Genomic DNA, 16,854 nt, shown 5'->3' with positions numbered 1-16,854 from the left:
TTTGGCTGCTCCAGGAGCAGAGGAGGGAGCGAGGAGCCCGGGCCAGGCTGTGCACCCACCCCTTGGGCCAGCACAAGACATTTATTTCAAGGGTGGAATGTTTTCCCCAAAAAACCCCGACCCGAGCGCGACAGGGCAGGGCAGAGGCTCTGTCACCCAGCACGTGCTGTTTAATATTTAATCCTGGCGCTAATTAAACTATGTACACCCGCGCCTGAATTTGGAGCCCTTGTGGGGTCAGGCCCATCCGGGACCGGGACAATCCCGGGCGGAGGGGACCCCACCGCGGTGATGGAGGCTGCTCAGGTGGGTTTTGGAGCTTAAAAAGAACGAGATATCCTACAAAAAGGAGGGAGGTGGGAGTTTGGCGGCGGTGGGAGGCACTGGGGTTTGATCCTGGTTTGGCACCGGAGCGTCGGGGTGCGATCCCCGCTCTGCTCCGCGGAATTGGGGGTTAATCCCACTGTGACATCTGGTTTGACACCAGAACATCTTGGGTTTAACTCTGGTTTGGCACCAGAATATCAGGGCTTAATCCTGGTGTTGTTCTGGGAGGCACCGAATCTGCCTCTGCACCGTGAGTGATTCCCTGGGGAAACTGAGGCACCACCATGCAGCCCGTGGGAGGGGAAAAGGGGAAACGTGGGAGGATTTGGCACGCGTGGGCTGCGCCTGGCAGCTCCTGGCACGCTTCAGGGGGGTGGCTGCGTCCTTTCCAGGCAGGGCAGGGGGTGGGGGGCTGCTGCCCCCCGATTTTCCAGAGGGACGACGACCCAAAGTCACCGGGAGCTGGGTGAGCTGCATAAATACCGCGGGGCTAAAGCGCTCCAGGTCGGCTTCTCCTCCAGCAGGGGGGATCAGGCAGTTCAAGTTTGGGCTGAAAAAGCCAGGAATCTGCAAAATCCCAGAGGATGGGTTGTGGGAGCGCCCAAGGGGGGCTCAGAGGGGGTGCTGGGGGTGCCATGAGTTGCTACTCACACGCTACAACACGCGGGAGTTGCTCCACTGTCGCTCCCGGCCGCCCTTGGACCTCATCTCCTGGACAGCACCAGTCTGCAGAGAGGATCTGTCACCACCTGAGCCACCCCTGGGGCAGCCAGCACCCCAAAACAGCACCCAGAACCAGCCCTGAGACCCAGTACCCCAAAACAACACCCAGCACCCCAGAACAGCATCCAGCACCCAGGCCTGAGACCCAGCACCCCAAAAATCAATACCCAGCACCCCCAAACAGCACCCAGCACCCCAAAACAGCACTCAGCACCCTAAAACAGCACCCAGCACCCCAAAACAGCACCCACCACCCCCGAAACAACACTCAGCATGCCAAAACAGCACCCAGCACCCAACCCTGAGACCCAGCACCCCAAAACAACACCCAGCATCCCAAAAACCAACACCCAGCACCCCAAAACAACACCCAGCACCCAACCCTGAGACCCAGCACCCGAAAACAACATCCAACATCCCAAAACAACACCCAGCACCCCAAAACCCAACACCTACCACTCCAAAACAACACCCAGCACCCAACCCTGAGACCCAGCACCCAACCCTGAGACCCAGCACCCCAAAAATCAACACCCAGCACCCCAAAACAGCACCCCAAAAAAACACTCAGCATCCCAAAACAACACCCAGCACCTCAAAACAACACCCAGCACTCAACCCTGAGACCCAGCACCCTAAAACAACACCTAGCACCTCAAAACAACACCCAGCACCCCCAAACAACACCCAGCACCCAGCCCTGAGACCCAGCACCCCAAAACAGCACTCAGCACCACTAAAACAACACCCAGCATCCCAATAAAACACCCAGCACCTCCAAACAACACCCATCACCCCAAAACAACACCCAGCACCCCAAAACAACACCCACCACCCAACCCTGAGAATCTACCACCCCAAAACAACACCCAGCACCACTAAAACAACACCCAGCACCCCAAAACAGCATCCTGCACCCCAAAACAACACCCAGCACCCCAAAACAACACCCAGCACCCAGCCCTGAGACCCAGCACCCCAAAACAACACCCAGCACCCCAAAACAGCACCCAGCATCTCAAAAAAACACCCAGCACCCCCAAAGAACATCCAGCATCCAGCCCTGAGACCCAGCACCCCAAAAATCAACACCCAGCACCTCAAAAAAACACCCAGTACCCCAAAACAGCACCCACCACCCAGCCCTGAGACCCAGCACCCCAAACCCACCACCCAGCACCCCAAAGCCACCCCCCTGATCCCCAGCCTCCCACCCCAGCCCCCCAGAGCTCGGGGTACCATGGGCAGCCCCTCTCCCGCAGCCATGTCCCCGGAGCCGATGTGCGTCAGGTGCACGAAGTTCATGGGCTCCCCGATCATGGAGCGGTCGATCCGCCTCCTCCTCTTCTTCTGCAAGGGGATGAAGGCCGTCAGTCCCTGCTGACCCCACGGCCCCTCCCCAAAACGGCTGCACCGGGGGGGTACTCACGGGCTGGGGCTTCTCCACGACGCAGCAGCCCAGCTTGTGCCAGAAGTCGCTCATGCTGGCGGTGGTGGCAGCCGGTGTCCCCCCCGTGCTGGCACAGCTGCCGGGACCCAGCGCAGGGTCACTCCATGGGGACACCTGGGCGGGGTGGCACGGCGTGGACGGGAGCAGCTGGCTGGGAAGGGGGAAAGGAGGGTGATGCTTCCAGGCCTGACCTCCCCAAATTTATGCTGAAGTAATTTTCCATCAAGGAATAAAAGCCAGAGATGCTCGGGGTCACACACAGAGCACCCAAGGGGACATCTGGCACTGCAAGGGTCAGGCAGAGAAGCACTGGGGATCCTGGGCATCAGAGACCCAAAAGTTATCGGGTTCCAGGCCTGACCTCCCCAAATTTATGCTGAAGCAACTTTCCATCAAGGGAGAAAAGGCAGAGATGCTCGGGGTCACACACAGAGTGGCAAAGGGGACACTGTGACTGCAAGGGTCAGGTAGAGGGGATCCTGGGCGTCAGAGACCCAAAAGTTATCGGGTTCCAGGTCTGACCTCCCCAAATTTATGCTGAAGCAATTTTCCATCAAGGGAGAAAAGCCAGAGATGTTTGGCGGACCCCTGGGGTCACACACAGAGCACCCAAGGGGACACTTGTCACTGCAAGGGTCAGACAGAGGGGATCCTGGGCATCAGAGACTCAAAAGTTATCGGGTTCCAGGCCTGACCTCCCCAAATTTATGCTGAAGCAACTTTCTATCAAGGGAGAAAAGCCAGAGATGCTCAGCAGAGCCCTGGGGTCACACACACAGTGGCCAAGGGGACACCTGGCACTGCAAGGGTCAGGCAGAGAAGCACAGGAGATCCTGGGCGTCAGAGACCCAAAAGTTATCGATTCCAGGCCTGACCTCCCCAAATTTATGCTGAAGCAATTTTCCATCAAGGAATAAAAGGCAGAGATGCTCGGGGTCACACACAGAGCACCCAAGGGGACACCTGTCACTGCAAGGGTCAGGCAGAGAAGCACAGGGGATCCTGGGCGTCAGAGACCGAAAAGTTATCAAGTTCCAGGCTTGACCTCCCCAAATTTATGCTGAAGCAATTTTCCATCAAGGAATAAAAGCCAGAGACACCCTGCAGAGCCCTGGGGTCACACACAGAGCACTCAAGGGGACAGTTGTCACTGCAAGGGTCAGGCAGAGGGGACCCTGGGCGTCAGACACCCAAAAGTTATCGGGTTCCAGGCCTGACCTCCCCAAATTTATGCTGAAGCAATTTTCCATCCAGGAATAAAAGGCAGAGATGCTCGGCAGAGCCCTGGGGTCACACACAGAGCACCCAAGGGGACACCTGGCACTGCAAGGACCAGACAGAGAAGCACTGGCAATCCTGGGCATCAGAGACCCAAAAGTTATTTGGTTCCAAGTCTGACCTCCCCAAATTTATGCTGAAGCAATTTTCCATCAAGGAATAAAAGCCAGAGATGCTCGGGGTCACACATAGAGCAGCCAAGGGGACACTTGTCACTGCAAGGGTCAGACAGAGAAGCACGGGGGATCCTGGGCATCAGAGACCCAAAAGTTATCGGGTTCCAGGCCTGACCTCCCCAAATTTATGCTGAAGCAACTTTCCATCAAGGAATAAAAGCCAGAGATGCTCGGCAGAGCCCACCTGTCACTGAAAGGGTCAGACAGAGAAGCACAGGAGATCCTGGGCGTCAGAGACCCAAAAGTTATCGGGTTCCAGGCCTGACCTCCCCAAATTTATGCTGAAGCAACTTCCCATCCAGGAATAAAAGGCAGAGATGCTCGGCACAGCCCTGGGGTCACACACAGAGTGGCCAAGGGGACACTTGTCACTGCAAGCGTCAGGCAGAGGGGATCCTGGGCGTCAGAGACCCCCAGAATTATCGGTCCCAGGCCTTGTCCCCACCCCAGGGCAGGACACAGCCCAAGGATGCTGCGGCAGGATGGGGGGGATGGAGGCAGCCATGGCAAATCCCAACTCCCTGAGCCATTCAGCTAAAAATATCCCGGCCCTTCCGAAAAGGGGCCGGAGGCTGAGCTCTTCCGTTCCGGCTTTTGAAGAGCAGACAGGGCAGAAACAAACAGGGGCTGGTGGGACTTTATCCCACGGTACTGCCTGCAGTAGGGAAGGGGGTGTGGAAAGGGGGTTCACCCCCAAAATGGGGTTCCCCTCTCATCCAGGAGAGATTTCTCCTTCGGTGCAGCAGCACGCAGGGAACTCACCCGCCCACGAGGGCTGAGCCAGCCCTGTATCAGACCCGGGTCAATCCCCACGGCGGTGGCACGGCCCGGCCGAGCCCTGGCACGGCCGGTGGGTGCCGGACCCACCGCTCGGGCAAACAGGAAAAGCTCCTTCCTCTGCCCCTGCTCCGGTGACGCCGGATGGGCCAAAGTCCGGCCGGCGCTTCCTGCTGCAGGCGGGAGGAGCGGGGCAGCCCCCCCAGAACGGGGGATCGGAGCCCGGCCTGGCCACAGCCCCGCCAGAGCCTCCGGCCAGGACTGACCCCATGGCATAACCCCACACCCGGGCATTCCCGTGGCACCGGGAGTGGTGGGTGCCCACCGTGCTGCTGTCCCGAGTCAGCCTGGCACAAACAGGGGAGCCCCCCGAGCCAGCCTGGCACAGCCAGGGGAGCCCCCCGAGCCCCCCGAGCCAGCCTGGCACAGCCAGGGGAGCCCCCCGAGCCCCCCGAGCCAGCCTGGCACAGCCAGGGGAGCCCCCCGAGCCCCCGAGCCAGCCTGGCACAACCAGGGGAGCCCCCCGTGCCAGCCTGGCACAGTCAGGGGAGCCCCCGAGCCCCCCGTGCCAGCCTGGCACAGCCAGGGGAGCCCCCCGAGCCAGCCTGGTACAGCCAGGGGATCCCTGAACCCCCCGTGCCAGCCTGGCACAGCCAGGGGAGCCCCTCGAGCCCCCCAAACCAGCCTGGAACAGCCAGGGGAGCCCCCGAGCCCCCTGAGCCCCCCAAACCAGTCTGGTACAGCCAGAGGAGCCCCCCGAGCCAGCCTGGCACAGCCAGGGGATCCCCGAGACCCCCGAGCCAGCCTGGCACAGCCAGGGGAGCCCCCCGAGCCCCCCGAGCCAGCCTGGCACAAACAGGGGAGCCCCCGTGCCAGCCTGGCACAACCAGGGTGCCCCCCGAGCCCCCCGTGCCAGCCTGGCACAGCCAGGGGAGCCCCCCGAGCCCCCCGTGCCAGCCTGGAACAGCCAGGGGATCCCCGAGCCCCCCGTGCCAGCCTGGCACAACCAGGGGAGCCCCCCGAGCCCCCCGTGCCAGCCTGGCACAACCAGGGGAGCCCCCCGAGCCCCCCGTGCCAGCCTGGTACAGCCAGGGGAGCCCCCGAGCCCCCAAACCAGCCTGGCACAGCTAGAGGAGCCCCTCGAGCCCCCCGAGCCCCCCGAGCCAGCCTGGCACAACCAGGGGAGCCCCCCGAGCCCCCCAAACCAGCCTGGCACAGCCAGGGGAGCCCCCAAGCCCCCCAAACCAGCCTGGCACAGCTAGGAGAGCCCCCGAGCCCCCCAAGCCCCCCGTGCCAGCCTGGCACAACCAGGGGAGCCCCCGAGCCCCCAAACCAGCCTGGCACAGCTAGAGGAGCCCCCCGAGCCCCCGGAGCCCCCCGAGCCAGCCTGGCACAGTCAGGGGAGCCCCCGGAGCCCCCGAGCCCCCGGAGCCCCCCGAGCCAGCCTGGCACAGCCAGGAGAGCCCCCGAGCCCCCCAAGCCAGCCTGGCACAGCCAGGGGAGCCCCCTGAGTGTCCCGAGCCAGCCTGGCACAACCAGGGGATCCCCCCGAGCCCCCCGAGCCAGCCTGGCACAGCCAGGGGAGCCCCCCGAGCCCCCCGAGCCCCCCGATCCGGCCCCAGCCGCCCCTCCCTGCACTGACACCGGGCAGGTGCTGACTCGTCCCGCACACCGGCTCCGTGCCCGGCGCCCCCCGCCGAACCGAACCCGGCTCTCCCCCCGGCCGCGGGGCACACGAGGAGGGGGCTGCCTTTCCTCCCCAGCCCCATTTCCATGGGAAATCCTGGTTTCCTCAGGGAACGCGGGGATCCCAGCGCGGCGGAAGGGCCTGGCTGGGGAGGAACCCCCGGAGTTTAAAACCCCCGAGACCCCCGAGACCCCCAGGGACTCCCCAAGGAACCTCCGGGGGGTTCGCACCCCTCCGACCCCAAACCCCCCCGGCACCCCGCAAAGGAGACGGCGGGCCCGGTCGGGTTGCTGTCCCGGTTCCGGACGGTTCGTACCGGGTTCCCCCGTTCTGGGGGGGGTCTCACGACCCCGACCCCCCCCAGCCCACCCTGCCATGAGCTGTGTCCGGGCTCAGCCCACCCGGTGGCCCCGGGCAGGGCGGCTTTGGGCCCGGCCCGTGCCGGCACAGCCAAAATGACTTCCCGGTTGGGAAAGCACCGCTCTGCGTCACCGGCCGTCGGGGCAGCGGGGCCGCTCCGACCCCCGGCACTGCGGGTCACCCTCTGCCAGGACCGGCCCCGCGGGGTCCCCGAGCTCGGGGTGGGACCGCCGGGGTGGGCTCGGTACCCCGGGATGAACGGGAGAACTTTGGTGGGACGGTCCCGCTGCGACCCCCGGGGGTGCCGACACGGGGCGGGCTCCGTGGTGCCAGCGGGGTTCGGGACCCCGGGGGTCCCGGCAGGGTCGGGAGGTCCCGGTGTGTTCGGTGGGACCCGGCAGGCCTTGGGATCCCGGTGGTCCCGGTGGGAATGGGGGGATCCCGGGGGGACTCCCCGGAGCTGGAAGGGGGGCTCGTTCCGCCGCCCCGCTCCGGTTCCGGCCCGAGCCCGGTGCCCTCCCCGCCTTCCCCCGGCGGTTCCGGGGCCCTTCCGCGGACTCGCACCGGCGGAGGGGCCGGTTCCCGTCCCGGGGGCGGCCCCATTACCTGTCCCGGCGTGGGAGCGGGTCCCGGTACCGGTGTCCGGCTCGCAGCCCCACGCGTGGTTCCCAAGTTCAGGTCCCGGTCCCGGTGCCGGTGCCGGTGCCCTGAGCGCGGCCCTAAGTGCCGGTCCCGACCCCTGAGCGAGTCCCGGTCCCGGTGCTGGTGCGGGTCCCGCCGCCCCACGCGTGGCTGGCGGTTCTGGTCCCGGTGCGGGTGCCGGTACCGGTGCCCCGCTCTCAGCCCAGGCGTGGCCGGGAGGTGCCGGCGGCGGTGCCGGTGCCGGTGCCCCGCTCGCAGCCCCAGGCGTGGCCCGGTGCGGACGCGGCGCAGCTCCCGCCGCCCGGCGCGGCTCGGCCCGGCCCGGCCCGGCACAGCGCCCTCGGCGGGCACCGCCGGCACTGCAGGGGGCCGGGTCCCGGCAGGAACGGGGACCCGGGAGGAACGGGGGGTCTCGGCACGAACGGGGGCCCGGCAGGAACGGGAGGAACGGGGGGTCCTGAGGTTCCGCCACGAACGGGGGGTCCCGGCAGAAACGGGGGGTTCCGGGATGAACGGGGGGTTCCGGGAGGAACGGGAGGAACGGGGGGGCCCGGGGTCCCGGCACGAACGGGGACCCGGGAGGAACGGGGGGGCCGGGTCCCGGGAGGAACGGGAGGAACGGGGGGGGCCGGGAGAAACGAGTGGTCCCGGCAGGAACGGGGGGACCCGGGAGGAACGGAGGGGGTCTAGGGAGGAATGGGGGGTCCCGGGAGGAACGGGGGGTCTCGGCAGGAACGGGGGGTCTCGGGAGGACTCAGGGTCCCGACAGGAACGGGGAGTTCCAGGAGGAATGGGGGGCCCCGGCAGGAACGGGGGTCCCGGGGTCCCGGCAGGATGGTGGGATGTTCTTGAGGTGCTGTTAAGCCTGGGGGTCCCCACCTGGGGGTGGAGGGGATTTTTTGGGATTTCCAGGAGCGCTGGGGGAATCCCAAGGGATCAGGTAGGGCTGGGGGTCCCCAGCCAGTCCCGCTGTGCTCCCGTGTGCCCCCGAGCCCACGCCAAGGGTACCCAGAGCCCGGGGGGCACCCAAAGGCGGGGGAGCCCCCGGCCCGCCCTGCGGCCCTGCGGAGCGGTTTCACCATCTCCGGCTCCGGGCCCTTCCGCTTGCACAACATCTGCGGGGCTGGTGGCACCGCCACGGTGCTGTCACTGCCACTGCCACGGTCCTGCCACCACCATGGTCCTGCCATTGTCACTGCCACAGTCCTGTCACTGCCACCGCCACGGTCCTGTCACTGCCACTGCCACAGTCCTGCCACCACCACAGTCCTGGTATTGTCACTATCATAGTCCTGTCACTGCCACCATCACAGTCCTGCCACCACCACTGCCATGGTCCTGGCACTGCCATTGCCACAGTCCTGCCATTGCCACCGCCACGGTGCTGTCACTGCCACTGCCACGGTCCTGTCACTGCCACTGCCACAGTCCTGACACTGCCACCGCCACGGTGCTGGCATTGTCACTGCCACAGTTCTGTCACTGCCACTGCCATGGTCCTGTCACTGCCACTGCCACAGTCCTGGCATTGTCACCATCACAGTCCTGTCACTGCCACCACCATGGTCCTGCCATTGCCATCATCACGGTCCTGCCATTGCCACTGCCACTGCCACAGTCCTGGCATTGCCACCGCCACGGTCCTGTCACTGCCATTGCCATAGTCCTGTCACTGCCATCACCACAGTCCTGGCATTGCCACTGCCACCGCCACAGTCCTGTCACTGCCACTGCCACAGGCCTGGCATTGTCACCGCCACGGTCCTGCCATTGTCACTATCACAGTCCTGTCACTGCCACCGCCACAGTCCTGGCATTGTCACCATCATGGCCCTGTCATTGTCACTGCCACAGTCCTGTCACTGCCACCACCACGATCCCGTCACTGTCTCTGCCACTGCCACAGTCCTGGCATTGCCACCATCACAGTCCTGTCACTGTCAAGGTCTTGTCACTGCCACAGTCCTGTCCCTGCCACCATCATGGTCCTGCCACCACCACTGCCACAGTCCTGGCATTGCCACCACCACAGTCCTGTCACTGCCACTGCCACAGTCCTGCCATTGTCACTATCACAGTCCTGTCATTGCCACTGCCACAGTCCTGGCATTGTCACTATCACAGTCCTGTCACTGTCACCGCCACAGTCCTGTCACCACCACTGCCACAGTCTTGTCACTGCCACCACCACAGTCCTGTCCCTGCCACCATCATGGTCCTGCCACCACCACTGCCACAGTCCTGGCATTGCCACTGCCACAGTCCTGTCACTGCCACCAACCACTGCCACGGTCCTGCCACAGCTGCTGGCACAACCCCGCAGCTCCAACCACTGCCCAACTGTGACCTCTGGGGTGTCCCCTCCCGCAGGTCCCCGTCCCACAGGAGGGTCCCACACAGGAGACGCTCCTGCGTGACCCCAGAGTGTCCCTCGCTGTGTCACCCCCAAACCCCAGCCATCCCCACTGCTCCCACTGCACAAATCCTGAACAAGGCAGCACTGTCCCCACTCAGCCAGATCTGTGTCCCACGCCTGTCCCCAGCCATCGGGTGGCCCTGGCTGATAATACCCAAGTGTTTGTGACCTCATTTCAGCTGAAGAGCGTTTTTTTCCTTTTTTTTTTCGGTATCTGTGCTGCCAGAGGACATTGCCCCCCTTGCAGCCCTCCCAAAACCGTAGAGCCCAGAGCAGTGCCCTCATTGCTGCGTCCCCTCGGGGTTCACAGAGAGGGACAGCACAGTCTTGGGACTGCCACGTTTTACAGAGACCCCAAGGACAAGGAGATGGGTGACATCCACCCCCTTGGAGGGATCAGCACCCTCCAAAGGCTCCCAGCTGGAATTCTCCCCGTGCTGAGCGATGGAAGGGCCAAGCTGAGACCAAGGGTTTATTTTGGAGCAGGAACATGGGCTCCTCTTGTCCTCCTTGCTCATGGCAGTGCTGGGAGGAGGAGGAGGAGGAGGAGGAAGAGGAGGAGGAGGCAGAAATAATCTGGATGAAAGCCGAGCACTGGCAGAACTGCTTGGCACCACCAGAAATGAGCTGCATGCAGGGAACAGGGAGGAAAAGGGAGGAAAAAAACCCTAAATCACCAAAAGAATGTTGATCTCAGGCAAAGCCCAGGGAGAGGAGGGCAAGGGCTGCCCTCAGCCTCTCGGGTGTATGGATCAGCCCCCCAAAAAGGGGGTTTGGGGTCTCAGTGCTGCTGGGGCAGGGGGATCCCCTGGTCTGAGGGGTTGCATTGGGGTTTTCTTTGTTGTCCTTTCCAAAACCTGGTGTCAGATGTGAGGAAATGTGGTGTGAGCTGTCCCCACCCTGGGTGAAGCCCCCTCAGCCCTGGCAGCGATGCCAGAGCTGGGTGTCTCCTTCTATTCCCAGTTCTCCTTCTATTCCCAGTTCTCCTTCTATTTCCAGTTCTCCTTCTATTTCCAGTTTCCAGTCTGGCTTCGGCCACAAAGCTGGGATATTTTTGCTGTGTGGCCTTAGGACCAAGTACCCTCAGTCTCAGATTTATTTTTTTTAAAACCCCACATTTTTTGGGGTTTATTTGCACCAAATCTCCCTGTGTTTGACCTGCACAGGTTTGGGGATACCACAGCACCCCACATCATCACACGCAGGTAAAATTAATATTTCCCAGCTCCTTGCAGACTGAAAATACCCCATTTTTTCCCCCAGCAAGGAGCTGGGAATTGCTGGAGGTTTAATATATCCTCGTCTTGGGGGTCCAGCGCGCAGGATCCCCCCTCCCCTCGCCTCGCCTCCGCCCCTGCCGTCCTCCCCCTCCCCGGCGCGGGTGGGATCCGCTGACTCATCTGCCACCACCATCATCATCATCATCATCATCCTCCCCCCAGGAGGAAGGGCAGCTCGAGGGGCTGCATTGCAGACCCAGCCGCGCCAGCAGACAAAAGCCACCCGAGCCGCAGCTCCGGCACAAAGCAGCGAGCTCCGCCGCCGCCCTCCGCAGGTAAGCGCTGCGAGCGCGGGGAGCGCTTCCCGAGGATGCTCCTTCTTCTGGACAGGGCTTGGGATGAAGGAGAGTTTCTTTTTGAGGGGGGGAACAAGCCGACAGCCAGCGGGGATTAAGGGGATAAAGGTGTTTTTGGTTCCGTGGGATGAGCGGAGCACGCTGATGGGAAATCATTATTTTTAGGGGTGACACGCGACACAGGAGGGGTTTTCCCCCCACATTCAATGCCTTTTACTGGATATTTGATTATTTTACTTGTCACTAAATTCTCTTTCCCCCTCTGTTATCACTAAACTCCAATTTTCCATCCTTTGAAGCTTAAAAATCCCTGCCCGCAACACCCATCACCATTAATAATTCTCTGCTGTTGCGGTGCAAAAAACTCCCAGACAGATCCCCAGGGGGATAAATTCCCGGGAAAGAGACTATTTTAGAGTCCCGTGGCTCGGTTTACCCAGAGGAGGTGACACGGGCGCCTTTCACAGCCTCTGAGTGACACCCAGAACCTTAAATTTAGCAGCTGATCACGGCAGAGACAGAGCACGCCTGAGTCATCCTTGAGAATTCTGATTTCCGAGATTTGAGACGGGGAATCGGCAGGAAAATGAGGCTGTTTGGGGTTAGTCTGCCTTTCCCCCACCTCCGATGCCATTCGAGGAGGGGAATGACAGAACCGTGCCCGGCAGTGACTCAGCAGGAGGAGCCGATCCGCGTTCTTGCGCTTCCCCAGATTTTGGTGGCTCGGGGTGGGGCTGCAGAGGGAATTCTGCAGCAGGGAGGGCACAGGGATGGGTGGGTGTGGTGGGAGCTCCTTCCAGACCTTTCTAGAGGGTTCAGGGAGGGAGGGATGGGGTGGGGGACCCCCCCCTCACTGCCCAACCCAGGGGGATTCGGCACAGGGAAAGGTGTTGGAAAAAAAAGTCGATTTGGATGCTGCTTTCCCACCTCTGCTGGCAGGATGGATTTTGGAAAGAGGAGCTGGGGATAATCCCCACCCTGCCCTCCCTGCCATGCTGCTCGGATGGGGAAACTGAGGCACGGGGTGGATCTGTAATCCCCCCTGAATTACGGTGCAGAGAAGGGCCGTGCCTGCATAAAACTGGCAGAGCTCCAGCCTAGAATCTGGGTCTCCACCACCCCATCAACTCAATTTTGGGGATTACCCCACGGGACAGGGCCAAGCTGAGATTTCTGGGCACTGTGGGGCAGCTCCTGCGCGTTTGGTCGAGCTTTTCTCTTCCTCTTCTCTCCCCTCACGCCCTGCACAGACCATGCTGGACACCATCAGCAGCCAGTACGACTCCTTCATCTACTGGAGGATGCCGATCCCGCGGCTGGACACGGCCGAGCTGGAGGGGCTGGGGCTCGCAGACATGGCCCTCTACAAGCCCAAGGCAGGGCTGGGCAAGCTCGGCGAGCGGGGCGGCCAGGACCTCTCCCAGGAGGAGGAGGAGGACAGTCTGCTGCAGTTCAACACCTTCAACTTCTGGCGAGCTCCCATTGCCAGCATCAGCTCCTTAGATTTTGATTTAATTTGAAGCCCTTCCTGCCCATCCTCACCCCCCCTGCTCGCTCTCTTTCCGCCAGGATTTGGTTTTGTTGTCAGTTTTGGAGGTTGTTGGGTTGGGTTTTTTTTGGTTTTTGGTCAGTTTTGCCGTCGCTAATTTGCTCAGCAGCTCACCTTGATGGCCTTGATGGTGATGGGCTCCCTGAAAATTTCCAGCCCTTTCCCCCTTTTCCTCCTGGAATCACAACGGTGCAAGTGGGGGCAAAAACACCAGGGGCAAAAACAACCCCCCCATTTCCCCTCTCCGTTTGCAGAGAGGTGCCACCCCCGTATCAGCATGACCACAGCTGTCCCCACCCCGGGTGACAATCCCTCAGCTCATTTCTCCTGTGCTTTTTTAAGAAAACTCATTTGTGCCAACGGGGCGCTGGAGCAGCGATGGGAATCGCCCTCGTTCCGCAGAAAGCATCGACCCTCTGCACTCCCCTGGCCCAATTTCTCAAAAATCCCTTACCCTGCCCCTCGGGAATGCAAGGTGGGAGAGGCAGGATGTGCCCAGGATATCAGCACAAACCTTCTTCTTGAGAAAAATAATCACTTTGAGCCTTGTGGAATGAGCCCAAGCAGAAAAAATTACATCCAGGAGGGTCAATAGACGTGGAAATGCTCTCACCTTGCTTGGTAGGGGTCAAGGTTGGCTGTTTGTTGCCCCAAATTTGATTTTTTTCATCGTTTTTTTATGCCCCACGAGGTTTATTCCTGGAACAGGGTGTGTACATGGTGGGGTCTGGAAGGGTGATGGGGCAGAGCTGGAAGATGGAGAATTTAGTTTGATTTTACCCCCCAAATGAAAATATTCCAGGTTTTCCACCTGCTGAATCGATCCCTTTACAAACAACAACAAACAACGCTGCATTCATCCAAGTGGAAGCCTCGAGTTTTCTCCGGGGAGATTTTCACCTGCTGAGCTTTATTTCTGAGCATCATCTCAAAACGGGGGGGAAAAACCCAACCTGGAATAATTTTTAGCTTTTAAACGGGTTTTTTGCGCTCCCCAAGATTGTTTTCTGGGGTTGGTTTGCCTTCTTGAATGTGCTTTTTTTGGGTTTGAGGGGGATGAAGTGATGTGGAGTGTCCCAAAATCATCCTGAGAGTTGGGGGCAGGCTGAGGCAGCGCTTAAAAGGTGCCAGAAATAGGCAAAAATCAGAAAAATCTGCATTCTGCTACGGAAATCGGATGCAGCTCTCCTGTAATCTCCAGAAATAATCAAGTGTGCTGATTTTGAACCATCTGTGTAAAACCAGAGGTGAAAAATGTAAACTCTCCTCTGCAGAGCTGTTTGTGTTCTCGGCTATGAAAACCTGCAGAAGTATTTATTATGAAACTTTAAATAAAATCAGCTAAAAACATACACATTCCTGTGGACATGTAGGCTGACATGGAGTTCTTTGGCATTAAAATGTCTCAAATCTCTTTATAGTGAGAACTCACCCGTGTCTTTGCACACAGTGTGGAAGACTTAAGAATGGAAAAACTAAGCCTAAAGGATTATTATAAGCACATTAAGGATATTATTTACACTTTGGCTTTTCCAAGTACCACAGGAAGACACTCCAGAGAATAAATAGGCCCCAGAGCTCCAATTTTACCTCAAAAAAAGAGCATTTTGGGCAAGTGAAGGGCACCCAGGGGTAACACTCCTTGGAGAGGGGGGTTTGGCAGCCTGAGGGGAGCTAAATCCTGGACTGGAGGGCGCCCAGAGAGGACAGGTATGCTCAAATTATTGAAATACGCACATATAAATACAGATACACTTACTAACCCTAATTATGAAAGTTGCAATAGATACCAAACCCACCCCACCTCACTGAGGCGCCGCCGCCATTTTGTACTTGGCGCAAAAACGCCTCTGCCGGATCTACTTCCAGGGACGCGTCACGGAGAGACAGCTCTGCTGAGTGATATCGTTCCGCCGGAGGAAAGCGCTCCCTGCCAGCCCCTCCCGACGGCCCCAGCGCGGGAAGGACGGCGGCGAAAAGAAGGAGAAAATCCCACATTCCCCACTGTTCTCGCTGCGGCAGGGCGGGAGCGGGACCAGCCCGATCTTGCTGGGCCGCTCCGGAGGACTCTTTTGTTTTTGGTTTTGCTCCCGTATCCTTCCGCCGCCCGCCGGGCTCGCTGCCGGCGCCGCCATTTTGTGAGGCGGCGGCGGGAGGGGAGCCCGTGAGGGGAGCCCGTGAGGGGCCGGGTCCGTGAGGGGCCGGGTCCGTGAGGGGAAGGAAGGGCTGCGGTCTCTGGGGTGTGAGCAGGGAGGAGCCCTGTGAGCCCTCAGAGGATTCCCAGTGAGGGAGGGGCTGCGCGACCCTCTTGAGAGGGGCGATCCTAAGGGTCTGAGGATGAGGGGCACCCATGAGGGGCTTAGAGGATTCCCAGTGAGGGAGAGGGATGGAGGATCCTCTGAGAGGAGCGATCCTAAGGGTCTGAGGATGAGGGGCAGCCGTGAGGGGCTTAGAGGATTCCCAGTGAGGGAGAGGGATGGAGGATCCTCTGAGAGGAGCGATCCTAAGGGTCTGAGGATGAGGGGAACCCATGAGGGGCTCAGAGGATTCCCAGTGAAGGAGAGGAATGGAAGATGCTCTTAGTGGAGCGATCTTGGGGCTCTGAGGAGGGGGGACCCCCGTGTGGTGCACACTCACACAGAGAACAAATCCCATCACAAACATTCCATCTCACCCTTCATTTTTACACCGGAATAAATTCTCAATCTCTTCCCTTCAGTAAACACATAAACCACCTCAGGCAAGGCCTTAAGGGACCTCGAGTGCGAAAACCTTGTGATAAAAAAACCCTCAGATTGCTGTCCAGTAGAGGGCAGATGGGTATTTAGGAAAGGGAAAGTGTTGAAATGTGGCCAAACACGCCCAGTTGCTGCTTCCTGCCCCAGAATGTTTTCGCCAGGGAGGTGAGGGAGGAGGATCCCGGCCTGGTGTAAATAAAACTGGTTCCTGTGTCTGGCTCCGGCCTTGGGCCTGCTCCAGGCCTGGAGAAAATGGATTTGGCTGATGGCAACAGAGCAATAATGTGCCAAACCCTGTGCCAAACCCTGAGAATGGAACCGTTTGCTTTGCCCTTTATTGCCGGCGCTGTTCTGCTTTTGTCAACATTGAGTAAGCAAATTCCTGGATAAGCAAGTCTAAGGGATGTGGAGATTACTCCTTATTTATTCTATCCCGTGTTGGATGGAAATAAATAGGTTTTCAGTTGTTCCTCGAGCCTTATTTTGGCTCGCTTAATTTGGTCCTAAGCGCAAATTCTTTTTGAGTAATCCAAAATTTTTCTGATAACTCATCAAGTGAATTTTGTGTATGTGGGAAAACCCAAACTGTTGTTTCTCCGCAGTCTTGAGGCTTCTGAAAAGTTTTGGGAAGCTTTTTTGTGAGCACTTCTGCGTGTGAGTAATTCTTTGGTGAAGTGGGGCTGTTCACCTGTGTGAATGTTTGCTCAGCAATTAAAGAGAATTTCTGAAATGCAGATCTCGACATTCCCACCCAGACCTCAGCAATCAAAGAGAACTTCTGAAATCCAGATCTCGACATTCCCACCCACACCTCTCAGCAATCAAAGAGAATTTCTGAAATCCCAGATCTCGACATTCCCACCCAGCCCTCTCAGCAATCAAAGAGAATTTCTGAAATCCAGATCTCGACATTCCCACTCAGCCCTCTCAGCAATCAGAGAGAATTTCTGAAATCCCAGATCTCGACATTCCCACCCAGCCCTCTCAGCAATCAGAGAGAATTTCTGAAATCCAGATATCGACATTCCCACCCAGACCTCAGCAATCAGAATTTCTGAAATCCCAGATCTCGACATTCTGAAATCCCAGATCTCAACATTCCCACCCAGCCCTCTCAGCAATCAAAATTTCTGAAATCCAGATCTCGACATTCTG

At 59.7% G+C, this 16,854-nt stretch overlaps 2 protein-coding genes across 2 annotated transcripts; one reads left to right on the top strand and one right to left on the bottom strand.

The window, feature by feature from the left end:
• Positions 1-152: 152 nt before the first annotated feature.
• Positions 153-7,688, bottom strand: CDC42SE1 (CDC42 small effector 1). The gene is made up of 5 exons (XM_033082933.2): positions 7,385-7,688; positions 2,480-2,651; positions 2,290-2,400; positions 979-1,053; positions 153-894 (listed from the first exon to the last, which is right to left on the bottom strand). The coding sequence occupies exons 2-4, from the start codon at positions 2,531-2,533 to the stop codon at positions 982-984; spliced, it is 237 nt and encodes a 78-aa protein (XP_032938824.1). The 5' UTR covers positions 2,534-2,651; positions 7,385-7,688; the 3' UTR covers positions 153-894; positions 979-981.
• A 3,508-nt stretch (positions 7,689-11,196) lies between these two features.
• Positions 11,197-14,313, top strand: MLLT11 (MLLT11 transcription factor 7 cofactor). The gene is made up of 2 exons (XM_033082903.2): positions 11,197-11,391; positions 12,663-14,313. Exon 2 carries the CDS (start codon positions 12,666-12,668, stop codon positions 12,930-12,932), a length of 267 nt encoding a protein of 88 aa, XP_032938794.1. The 5' UTR covers positions 11,197-11,391; positions 12,663-12,665; the 3' UTR covers positions 12,933-14,313.
• The last annotated feature ends 2,541 nt before the right edge of the window (positions 14,314-16,854 follow it).

The sequence above is a fragment of the Catharus ustulatus genome, chromosome 30, assembly GCF_009819885.2.
Source record: "Catharus ustulatus isolate bCatUst1 chromosome 30, bCatUst1.pri.v2, whole genome shotgun sequence".
Taxonomy (NCBI): domain Eukaryota; kingdom Metazoa; phylum Chordata; class Aves; order Passeriformes; family Turdidae; genus Catharus; species Catharus ustulatus.
Note: the sequence above shows the minus strand (reverse complement) of the source record. Positions and strands in the feature narration are given on the sequence as shown.